This window comes from Hemibagrus wyckioides, linkage group LG25 (assembly GCF_019097595.1).
Source record: "Hemibagrus wyckioides isolate EC202008001 linkage group LG25, SWU_Hwy_1.0, whole genome shotgun sequence".
Classification (NCBI taxonomy): Eukaryota; Metazoa; Chordata; class Actinopteri; order Siluriformes; family Bagridae; genus Hemibagrus; species Hemibagrus wyckioides.
In genome coordinates, this window is record NC_080734.1 from 17,209,339 (window position 1) to 17,221,958 (window position 12,620).

General features: G+C 44.0%; 1 protein-coding gene across 3 annotated transcripts in view; it reads right to left on the reverse strand.

The window, feature by feature from the left end:
- ralgps2 (Ral GEF with PH domain and SH3 binding motif 2) overlaps window positions 1-12,620 on the reverse strand; it is a 127,738-nt gene that overhangs the window by 35,586 nt on the left and 79,532 nt on the right. For all 3 annotated transcript variants that reach the window (XM_058379429.1, XM_058379428.1, XM_058379430.1), the window contains exon 9: window positions 7,601-7,727. In XM_058379429.1, the coding sequence (XP_058235412.1) occupies window positions 7,601-7,727 (127 nt within the window). The remainder of the gene's footprint in view (window positions 1-7,600; window positions 7,728-12,620) is intronic.

The window sequence follows — 12,620 nt, forward strand, 5'->3', positions numbered from 1 at the left end:
AGAACAAAAAGCTCAAGCCTCGGGGACAAGCAAATGTTGGGTCCAGACTTTTGTTTCTTTAGTGTTTGCCAGAGTATGAATTAAGAGATTTTCTCTGCTCACAGACTGACTGAATGAATGAGTCTCACTGCTGAATGGCACGCATAATGAGTGAGGAGTCGCTCTGGCTGAATTTCACTCTCACTACTCTTAACTACAGAGCAGTGAACAACACCAGGGACAGTCTGATAGCTGAGTATCTGCTGTTCACTAACTAGCTTACCTCTGCATTATTTGGCATTGAGAGAGAGAGAGAGAGAGAGAGAGAGAGAGTGGGGAGGAGAGAGAGAGAGAGAGCGAGAGAGAGACAGAGAGAGACGGGGGGGGAGAGGGAGAGATGACAGAAAGGGAGAGATGTGATATGGTAGAGAAAGAAAGAGGGGGGGGGAGATAGTGAGAGTGGGGGGGGGCAGAGAGCGTGAGAGAGAGAGAGAGAGAGAGAGAGAGAGAGAAAGAGGGGGGGACACAGAGAGGGAGAGACGACAGAGAAAGGGAGAGATGTGACAGTGAGAGAGATGTGATATAGGTAGAGAGAGAGAGAGATAGTGAGAGAGAAGAGGGGGGGACAGAGAGCACGAGAGAGTGAGAAAAAAGGGAGGGAGAGTGAGACAGAGATGTGATATAGGGAGAGAGAGAGAGAGAGAGTGTGAGAAAGAAAGAGAAAGAGTGAGAGAGCAGTTAAAGTGTAAGCTATAGTTGTGTCATTTCTTAAGTGTGTGCTTGATATAATATCTGAGAGAATAATGTATTCAGTGTGAGATTTTATGAGGCCTCTGTATCTACACACTGCCTGGATTTATCTGAACTGTTATTATCTGTTTATTTATATATGAATACATCATCTTAGCTAGCCCGTTCCTCCAGGATTTCACAAACGCACAAATTCTCACAAAAATCTTTTTTTTCTCAGCCCTTGTCCATTTACCTGCATAGACAAAAACAGCACCATATATGTTCTCGTATTTTAAAATGAAGCATAATGTCAGAAAGTCGTGGTCACAAGGCCATGTGGTTATCCTGCAGTATAAACTGATAAAGAAAGGAGACGAGGCAAACAGAGAGAACGAGGAGAGAGCGAGAGAGAGATTTCAGTTTAAAACTATGCAGCCGTGAGAGCGGAGAGATGTACATAGAGACGTCGAGACAATGAAAAACACATTTCCACCGTCCGGGCACGGAGAGCAGGAGCGCAAAGGCGAACGAGTGCAAGAGTGGTGCAGAGGGAGATGGAGCTCCTGCAGAACATTCCTTCCATATAAAGTGCTTTAGTTTCATTTTCACTAAAGTGTATTTCACTGAAGTTACGACTCCCTGTTCACCAGAGCCTCTGTGGAGCCATCCTTCAGAACATCCTCAAATCTTCTCTCACAGCAAGGACATCATACACACACAGGGTGCGAGGGAGAGAGAGAGAGAGAGAGAGAGAGAGAGAGAGAGGGAGAGAGAGAGAGAGAGAGAGAGAGAGAGGGAGAGGGAGAGGGAGAGAGAGAGAGAGAGAGAGAGAGGGAGAGAGAGAGAGAGAGAGAGAGAGAGAGGGAGAGAGAGAGAGAGAGAGAGAGAGGGAGAGGGAGAGGGAGAGAGAGAGAGAGAGAGAGAGAGAGAGAGAGGGAGAGAGAGAGGGAGAGAGAGAGAGAGAGAGAGAGAGAGAGAGAGGGGGAGAGAGAGAGGAAGGGGGGAAGAGTGAGGGAAAGAGACAGTGAGAGAGCAAGCGAGATAGAGACAGAGAGAGAGAGAGGAAGGGGGGAAGAGGGAGGGAAAGAAAGAGAAAGAGAAAGAGAGAGAGAGAGAGAGCGAGGAAGGGGGGAAGAGGGAGGGAAAGAGACAGTGAGAGAGCAAGAGAGAGAGAGGAAGGGGGAAGAGGGAGGGAAAGAAAGAGAAGGAGAGAGAGAGATGGGAAGAGGGAAAGAGGGAGGGAGAGAGACAGTGAGAGAGCAGGAGAGAGAGAGAGAGAGAGAGAGAGAGAGAAGGAAGGGAGATGGACAGAGTGTTAGAGAGAGGGAAAGAATGAGGGAGAGGGAAAGAGAGAGAGAGAATATGAGTATGAGAGAGAGAGAGAGAGAGAGAGGGAGAGAGAGAGGGAGATAGTAGGTTAGACAGAGAGACAGAGGGGGAGGGAGAGAGAATATGAGTAAGAGAGAGAGAGAGAGAGAGAGAGAGAGAGAGAGGGAGAGAGAGAGGGAGATAGTAGGTTAGACAGAGAGACAGAGGGGGAGGGAGAGAGAATATGAGTATGAGAGAGAGAGAGGGAGATAGGTTAGACGGAGAGACAGGGGGGGGGAGGGAGAGAGAGAGAGAGAATATGAGTATGAGAGAGAGAGAGACAGAGGGGGAGGGGGAGAGATAGAGAGAGAGAGAATATGAGAGAGAGAGGGGGATAGTAGGTTAGACAGAGAGATGGGGGAGAGAGAGAGAGAGAGAGAGAATATGAGTATGAGAGAGACAGAGGGGGAGAGAGAGAGAGAGAATATGAGTATGAGAGAGAGAGAGGGAGATAGTAGGTTAGACGGAGAGACGGAGGGGAGAGAGAGAGAGAGAGGAGAATATGAGTATGAGGAGAGAGAGACAGAGGGGGAGGGAGAGGGAGAGAGAGAGAATATGAGTATGAGAGAGAGAGAGGGAGATAGTAGGTTAGACGGAGAGACGGGGGGAGAGAGAGAGAGAGAGAGAGAGAGACAGAGGGGGAGAGAGAGAGAGAGAATATGAGTATGAGAGAGAGAGAGGGAGATAGGTTAGACGGAGAGACAGAGGGGGGGGGGAGAATATGAGTATGAGAGAGAGAGAGGGAGATAGGTTAGACGGAGAGACGGGGGGGGAGAGAGAGAGAGAGAGAGAGAGAGAATATGAGTATGAGAGAGAGAGAGGGAGATAGTAGGTTAGACGGAGAGAGGGGGGGAGAGGGAGAGAGAGAGAGAGAGAGAGAGAGAGAGAATATGAGTATGAGAGAGACAGAGGGGGAGAGAGAGAGAGAGAATATGAGTATGAGAGAGAGAGAGGGAGATAGTAGGTTAGACGGAGAGACGGGAGGGGAGAGAGAGAGAGAGAGAGAATATGAGTATGAGAGAGAGAGAGACAGAGGGGGAGGGAGAGGGAGAGAGAGAGAATATGAGTATGAGAGAGAGAGAGGGAGATAGTAGGTTAGACGGAGAGACGGGGGGAGAGAGAGAGAGAGAGAGAGAGACAGAGGGGGAGAGAGAGAGAGAGAATGAGTATGAGAGAGAGAGAGGGAGATAGTAGGTTAGACGGAGAGATGGGGGGGGAGAATATGAGTATGAGAGAGAGAGGGAGATAGTAGGTTAGACGGAGAGACGGGGGGGGAGAGAGAGAGAGAGAGAGAGAATATGAGTATGAGAGAGAGAGAGGGAGATAGTAGGTTAGACGGAGAGACGGGGGGAGAGGGAGAGAGAGAGAGAGAGAGAGAGAGAGAGAGAGAGAGAGAGACAGAAAATCGATCAGACATGCAGGCACTGCGTCGTGACTGGCTCTCATTCAGAGGTTAGATTATCTTCTGCAGTGGTTGGTGCTGGAGTCTCTCATCAGAACAAGTGATGGAAAGATGGCTGCAGGAGCCTCAGCACACAGAAACGCCCGAGAGGAGACGGAAGAAGGGAGACATGAAAGCATGACGGTCTCTGAACTGAATTTCCATTACTGTTCTGCTTCCTGGCTACCAGAGCACATCTCTCCACCCGGCATAACACACAAAATCTTCACACACGCACCACAGATGTGCCTTAAACACTTACACACACACACACACACACCCCCCAAATCTGCATTCGAAGCATGACAGTAGCTGTTCTGCTGGACAGAAAGCTGGTCCTGATGCGGGTGTCACTTGGGTCACATGGGAAATGCTGACAATGCAGATGTTTCTCAGGTATTTGTTACACGATGGGAAATAAACATGGTCCTCAACCAGGGTATGGAAAAACTTTTTCCACTGGACTTTACATCAAATATATTCAGAAAAGCAGTTCAAAGTGAATGATGATATCAAACCCATTTCTGCTGTCTGAGACGGCCCAAGGGATTACCTTCAACCAGTAAAATCCAGCAGAGGGAAAAACACACGGCTCACACTGAAAGCGGGAGAGAGAGAGAGAGAGAGAGAGACAGAGAGAGAGACACTAATCACACACCTGATGCAGGGCAGAATGTGCTGACGTGCTGTATGAAAGCTCACTGCCTCCGAGTGGCATGCTGACGAGCTTCCCAGACTTTCTGTGGTGTGGGTGTGTGTGTGTGTGGGAAAGCTGAGTACCTGTCAGCATCTTGTCTGCTCAAGTGAACGGTTCTTGCCAGGCTTGATGTCAGGTTTCTCTCACACACACACACCATTCCGAATCTGTCTTCAGCAGGCAGGATCCGTTAACACAAACATCATCAGATGAATTCTTGTCCAGTTCTCAGTCTCTCACCTTTCCTCCGACATTTCCTGTTCTCCTGATCTGATTTCCCACTGAACTTCCTCACTCTAGCTCTCTGCATTTCCAGCAGAACTCTATTACTCTATTGTACTCAATAGAATGGAAAATCTCACAATTATGATTAGTCCTAATAATTATATACAGATACAAGCTGATGCTCTGGCTGAGCTGTTCACTGGAGCAGGATATCAGGAAATAAATAAAGAAATTCCAGTTACTTCCAGAAGGATCCATCTCAGGTGTGGGCTTTTTTCCTTTTCCATTAATTTTCAATTACATTTCAAGATTCAAGAGTTTTATTGTCATATATACTAGTCCAATGACAATACAAAGGACAAGACAAAATACGTTACAAAATATAGAATAGACATTAAAGTGGAATAAAAATAGAAGTAATAGTAGCTTAAAAAAAAGAAAATAATGATAGAGAAAAATAAGAGGACCTGTATTCTAATTAGAAAAACAACTGATGATAAAATAATTCTTTACATTATAAATGTGCAAAAAATTAATAATTCGCTTGAAATAAGATTTATAAAGATCACATACTTTTTATATGCCAAAAATAAATAAATAAATAGAAAAAAAAATGTAAATAAATAAATAAAACAAAACAAAAAAGGAAAATAAATAAATAAAATAAAAATATTTGTTCTTTTCTGATTTTGGGGGAACATTTTAGTTTTTTTTTTTTGTAGGAATTTCTTCTACACTGGAGCGGGATCATGGGGATGAGTCAGTGCTGCTGTGTTTGGCGCTCTGTTCACAAAATTGGCTTTTGCATTAATCTGTCAAATTCTATGGGTATAAGGTAATGTGTAGAAGTTATATTGTGATCGATTTTGCAGCTCTATTAAGCTTTTCTCTATCAAGTTAGTCCAGTTACACACACACACACACACACACACACACACACACACACACAAAGATGCATAAACCAGATTTGAGGTCTTTTTATATCTAAACTCAGTGTTTGTCCATTTGTCTTTCCTGGCCATCTCAGAGTCCATACACATTATGCAAGGAACACGAACACACACACACACACACACACACACACACAGGAAATTAGTGACAGCAAAGACATAAAGCAGCATACCACATGCTGGAGGACAGGACAGACACACAGACGGAGCTTGAGATACGAGTTAAATAGAGCTAGAAGACGTCTGGAGGAGACGAGGCCAGAGTCGCAGAGGATCGGCTTGGATTCCGTCGCCATGTTTCCCTTCTCCACTGAAAGAACACACTTCGCCAGCAGTGCTCCGGATAAATTAGTGCATGTCAACACATCCCATTAAACATAGTATCTGTGTCAGAGTTTGTGTGTGTGTTTGGGGGGGGACTTCTTTTCTTGCCAGAAAGAAGTCAGGGAGAAAATTAATTCTTTCTCTAAAGAGTACATAACATATAAGCTCATATATGCGCGCGCACACACACAGACTGACAGACAGACACACAAAACATGACGAATGGCATATTTTCCTCTCATCTGAGTGACTTCTGCTTTCATTCAGCTCACTGTCTCTGAAATTCAGAAACAGATTGTTCCGCCAATAAAACTAAACAAAGACCTAAACTAAACTAAACAGACCAATCCTCCTTTAGCATAAGACATTATTTGTAGTAATTGTTTTTATTTTTTATTTTTTTTTACACCAAAGCAATGTGATGGTTCTTATTTAACCCTCTTTAAGCACTTGTGACCAGCTGGAATTCTGCCACACACACAAATGTACAGACAGAAAATGCATGTGGACATACACACACACACACACAAACACCCCTACCCCCCCCATATCCACTCACTCCCCCACCCCCCACCACACACAACCACCCACGTACCCCCCAACCCCCCCCCCCCCACACACCCACATTCATCCATCCACACACACATCCACACCCATATCCACACACCCACGTCAATGAACTAATCAGGGGTTTCTAGGAGTGAAAGTGATGAGGCCGATTCTCAGGAACATGGACACTGTAGCAGACTTCACATGGCATAAGTAGATTCCAGGCAGCGCTGGAAAAAGCAGCTTCTCGATGGCATTGAGGTTGCGGTTTGGGCAAAACGGACGGAGACCGATTCCAACGAGCCTGACGAAGTTTTAACAGAATCCACATCAAGCCTAGAAAAGCCGGGGCTGTTTTTAAAAAGACGTGTACTGCCTACGACGACGCGCATTCCTCTAAATCCTCGCAACGAAGCAACTAAAAGCTAACTGCTGCCAATATAAACACGGTCTCTTAGGAACTGACCAATTTAAACAAACGACTTCAGCCTTGTTTACATGCTGCTGTTATTAAACCCGTCATAAAAGGGGAATAACAAAAGCTGTACAGCTCCAGTGAGATGATGAGAAATGTTTACAGCTGCTCAACGATCACTTCGACTAAATTTATTTTCTCTATAATTCAAATATGAGGAAGTCCCTGCAGGAATCTGCCATTTTTGCAAGCAAAGGAACGAACAGAAAATCGTCCTAATGAACCGTTTCCAAAACTCTGATGTACAACATACACCGTATCAGTGGCTGCAAAAAGAAATGAAATGTGATTTAGCTGGTATCTCTCTCTATCTCTCGGAATGACATCACAAAATCCTGGAGTCTGTTGCGATGGGCAGTCCTACACTGACCTGAGACTGGGAGTTTTCATCACAAAGTCCTGCATAAAGCTAATGGGGTCTGTCAGAGATCCAGAGCCATCAGAGAGGCACAGTGTGAAAAGGTTTTAATACTGATTTAATACAGAAGTTAATGTGAGGAGAGAGAGGTGTTAGAATGAGTGAATGAGTGAGTGAGTGAGAGATGTGAGAGAGAGGGAGAGAGAGATGTGAGAGAGAGGGAGAGAGATGTGACAGAGACAGAGTGAGAGAGAGAGAGAAATGACAGAGAGGGAGTAAGAGAGAGAGAGAGAAAGAGAGACAGAGAGATGTGATGGGGGAGAGAGAGAGAGAGAGAGCGAGCGATGACAGAGGGATGGGGAGAGAGTGAGAGAGAGAGATGTGACAGAGTGGAAGGGAGAGAGAGAGAGAGGGATGTGACAGAGGGAAAGACAGAAAGACAGAGGGATGTGACAGAGAGAGAGGGAGTGAGGGATTAAGAGAGAGAGAGAGAGAGACGTACCTAGATAAGGTATGCAGGAGGTCATGCTCTGGCTGCTGATGTAGTCTCTCAGTCTCTTGTAATTGTCTTCTTTAGACATCAGATACTCCAGCTTCTCGAAGGTAGCCTTGTCCTTACGACTCAACAGCTGCAGAGACACAGAGACATTCAGACACTCAGGTCCTGTACATTACCCCAGTGTAACCCTCTGAGGGGACGAGATTATTCAGTCAGAAAAGACATTTTAACAGTGCATTAAACTTTCCTTTAAAGAAAGAAAGAAAAAAAAAAAAAAAAAAAAAAAAAAAAAAAAAAAAAATCAGGGATAGAAAATACGGACCGAATTATAGAACAGCATTCCGGATAACATTTTCCCCCCTTTTTGTTTACTTTAACGTCACAACAAACAAGCAAGAATGCAGAGTTGAAGCTGAGCGCACTCCTGATGCTCCGTTCACACACACACAGATTTTTTATCATCTCTGCAGGTCTTCACTCTCTGTAATAAAAAGTCGTCACCATTAGTCGAGTTCCTACTAATGGTTGCCATAGTAACAGCGTTTATCCATGAGTGGAGCGACTAATAACATTTAAATCATGTTTCTTTCTCCTAAAGTGAATCATTCTGGAGGGAGATGTGTATAAGAAGTGTTTATATATACACTGCATCATATCATACGAGATGAAGGAGAAGCAGCGTGTGCTCAGTGTCATGGATCACGTGACCTGCTATTCACTTCATATTTACATAAAGTTCAGGATTTTTATCCACTTTGTCTCTCATTGTAAACGAATGATCTGTTCTGTTGATGCTGCAAATTGCTGTACGAGTGAACACAGCACAAGTCACTTTATATCAACACAGTTCAGCGTTTTACAATATTTTCAGCCCTCTGTTAACACTGTGGATCAGGATGCCATTTCCTCTGATGGATTATGTATTTAATAACGCCCTCAAATGGCATTTTATATATTTTTTTGGTGCATATTTTCAGCCCAACACCCTGCATTACAGCATGACACACTGTGCTAACAGCAAACTGTCAGTGAGTGGTGCTGGATGTACTCCTGCTCCTCACTCGAGCCAGTACTGAGCAAAATACAGCACTTAGGTCCAGAGTCTGAATACCAATCAGCACAAATCCTCCAAAAATAAATAACTAAACTCTGAATCCAGCCCACAGTGACTGGTACAACTTTACAAAAACTCGAAGCAGCTCTGACTGGATTTCTCAGAAAAGGAAAGAAGACAGGGAGATACGGTGATGTGATACGACTATCATGATTCATTATCACGTGATATACCTCTCTGAAACAGCTCAACATGGTGTTATTAAATTTTAAAATGTATTGATCACAATACATTTAGGTGATTTTTTAATTAGTTAATTATTTTTATTTTTTTGTTGACTGATGTAAAGCTGCATGAACTAATGTTAGTTGAATTTCCCCCCTCCCATTCTTTATTATTATTATTATTATTATTATTATTATTATTATTATTATTAACAAAATCGACCATAAAGTTCAACATGCTGGAAGTCAAAGCAACGTAAATAGAGGTATGAATGTATAATATGGCAGTGGCGGCTCAAGTGGCTAAGGCTCTGGGTTGTTGTTAGGAGGATCAGGGTTCGAGCACCCAGCACCACCAAGCTCCACTGTTGGACAATTAAGCAAGGCCCTTAACCCTCTCTGCTGCAGGGGTGCTGCATCATAGCTGCCCCTGCGCTCTGACCCCAAACTTCCTCAGCTGGGATATGTGAAGAAAGGAATTCCACTGAGCTGTAATGTATGTGACTATAATAAAGGCCCTCAGTTCTATTCTATTCTATTATGATATAATTAAGTTGTCTTTATTTGCCACATATACACTACTGCACAGTGAAATTCTTTCTTCGCATATCCTATCCTTGGAGGTTAGGGTCAGAGTTCAGGGTCAGACATGATGTTCCTGGAGCAGGAGGTGGCTGGGGGCCTTGCTCAAGGGCCAAACCGTGGCAGCTTGACAGTGTTGGGGCTTGAACCCTAAACTTTCAGTCACTGACACAGAGCCTTAACCACTTGATAATATTCAATTCAATTTATTTGTATTATATACACTGTCTCAAAGCAGCTTTACAGAAGCATAGAAACATGCTGTGTTGCAGCGAAATCATAATAATCATGATATATTTTTGTCAGATTTCCCAGCAGTAAAAGACAACATGCGCCAGAGCAGGCAGGAAGAGCGAACTAATTCACACAACGTGAAGCAGATTTACCAGCTTGATCATTTCATGGCCTGGAATGTGATTACTCTGATTGATTACCATGTTTCAAGCTTTATAGTTGGAGTGGAACGTCCAAGAGACAAGAAAGATCCTGTTATCTGTCACACTACAGCTCTGCTAAACGACAGATCCTTCTACTGAGTCTCGGAAAAAGAAATAAACATTTTTTAAGCTCATCCGTCCTGAAAACTGTCACTCAGCTCAGACACAAGAGACCAAAAAATGCTGAATGAACATCTTCAACGACATTAAATCACTTCAGTGATTGTGTTTGACTTTCTTAAACATGTTTTTAAAGGAGTTCAGCATTATCACACACCAGGGTTCAAGTGACCGATGCTGCAGGGAGCTGAGAACACACACACAGGTTCTGCAGAAAACATGACCAGTGTGAAAAAGCACTTGACTATACAGAACGTTACCATGACATCTGGGATGGACTGCTTAAAGTATGTCACATCTGATCATCATCAAAAGTAAATATAATCCGTCTCAGTTACAGGACTGGGGAAGAGAAATACTCCACTGTTTCACAATGTGACTTTAATGAGTGGATGGAAGCAGGGGTTTATACTCCGCCTGAGACATAATACCCTCTAACCTCTGTTACAAACCCCAATTCCAGTGAAGTTGGGATGCCGTGTAAACCGTAAATAGAAACAGAATACAATGACCTGCAAGTCCTTGTTGACCAATATTCAACTGAAAACACCACAAAGACAAGATATGCCATGTTCAAAATGATTGTCTCTTGCAAATATTCGCTCTGCAACACGTTCCAAAAGAGCTGGGACAGGGGTTATTTTCTCCAGTGTCACATCACCTTTCCTTTTAACAACACTCAATAAGCATCTGGGAAATAAAGGACAAAGGTTTGTAGATGGAATTCTTTCCCATTCTTGCTTGATGTATGACTTCAGTTGCTGAACAGTCTGGGGCCTGCGTTGTCGTATTTTGTGTTTAATTTTCAATGGGAGACGGGTTCTGGACCGCAGGCAGGCCAGTCTAGTACCCATACCCTTTTACTAATAAGCCATGCTGTTGTAACACGTGCAGAATGTGGCTTGGCATTGTCCTGCTGCAATAAGCAAGGACGTCCCTGAAAAAGACGTCGCAAATTTTGCTCCAAAACCTGTATGTACCTTTCAGCATCAATGGTGCCTTCACAGATATGCAAATTGCAACCCCCATATCACCACAGATGCTGGCTTTTGTACTTTGCACTGATAGCACTCTTCAGCCCGGAGGACACGACGTCTGTGATTTCCCAAAAACGATCCGAAATGTGGACTCGTCAGACCATAGCACACTTTGATGACGGTTTTCCAAAGTGTTCCTGAGCCCACGTGGTTAATAATCTGTACAGAATGATGTCTGTTTTTAATGCAGTGCCGCCTGAGGGATCGAAGGTTGCGGCCATTCACTGTTGGTTTTCGGCCTTACTGCTTATGTACTCCAGATTCTCTGAATCTTCTGATGATATTATGGCCTGTACAGGAATACCTAAATTCTTTGCAGTTGTACGTTGAGGAAGATTGTTCCTCAACTGTTGGACTATTTGCACCTCGTCTCTTACACATACACAATCCTGTACACACACACAATCACTCTCTCACAAATATATACTCCTGTACACACACACACATACTCTCTCTCACACACACACACTCACTTATACGCACTCTCTCACACGGGCACACACTCATTTACTTCTATGCAGTCTCTCACACGTGCACGCACACACACTCACTTATACGCACTCTCTCACACGGGCACACACTCATTTACTTCTATGCAGTCTCTCGCACGTGCACGCACACACACACTTATACGCACTCTCTCTCACACATGTTCACACACACGCATTCTCTCTCTCGCGCGCACATACACACTCCTTACACATACATAATCATTATCAACACTTGCACACGCAATCTCTCTCGCATACACACACACTCAATTATACATACTCTCACTCACATGTACACTCTCTCTCACACACACTCTCCCCCTAACTCTCTCTATCTCTACACTCTCTCTCACACTAGCCTCCCTCTTTCTTGCAGACACACACACACTCACACTAATATCACAGTGGCAGCTTCTGAACAATTTAGTAATAACGCAAATTAACTGAAAACAGAAGCAAAACTGATCGTTAAGATAACACACATTTCATCCAGTCTGTGTGTGTGTGTGTGTGTCACATACACAGCTAGACTTTCTACCCCCTGCAGAATGATGGTACAGCTTTGTGCAGTAGTGGACATTCGGTATACTAGTGAGAGTTGAGATTGTGTAACACAGATGGTGTGTGTTCTGCTCACACCGAACACACGCTGGGAAAAATGTCAGCCACATAACACCACCACTTCAGACACGTACAACACAGAGTAAGGACGCCAGGGTTATGGTTCGCTCCTTGCATTCAGAGCGTTGCAGAAAATCAATCTGCTGTTTTGAAGAAAAAGAAGCTCTTATTTCCCATTTTTCATGTCATTGTTTAATGTGCGCCGTAGCCAAGTTGGCTCTGCTCACACGACGAAGGTTTCAGCCTCCAGTCGACTCCGGAATTATTGGCACACTTCAAGAGAATGGGGCAAAACGATCGGATGAATTCAACATGGTGTACAACTGAGTCAAGTTTTCCATTCCGGGGATTAGAGAAAGCGCTTACCTTTCAAATCTGCGTTCTCATGACAAATTAGCCAGAGATGTGCTGGAATGACATCAGTCTCCAAGAACACTGTTGAAAACCTCATGTTTGG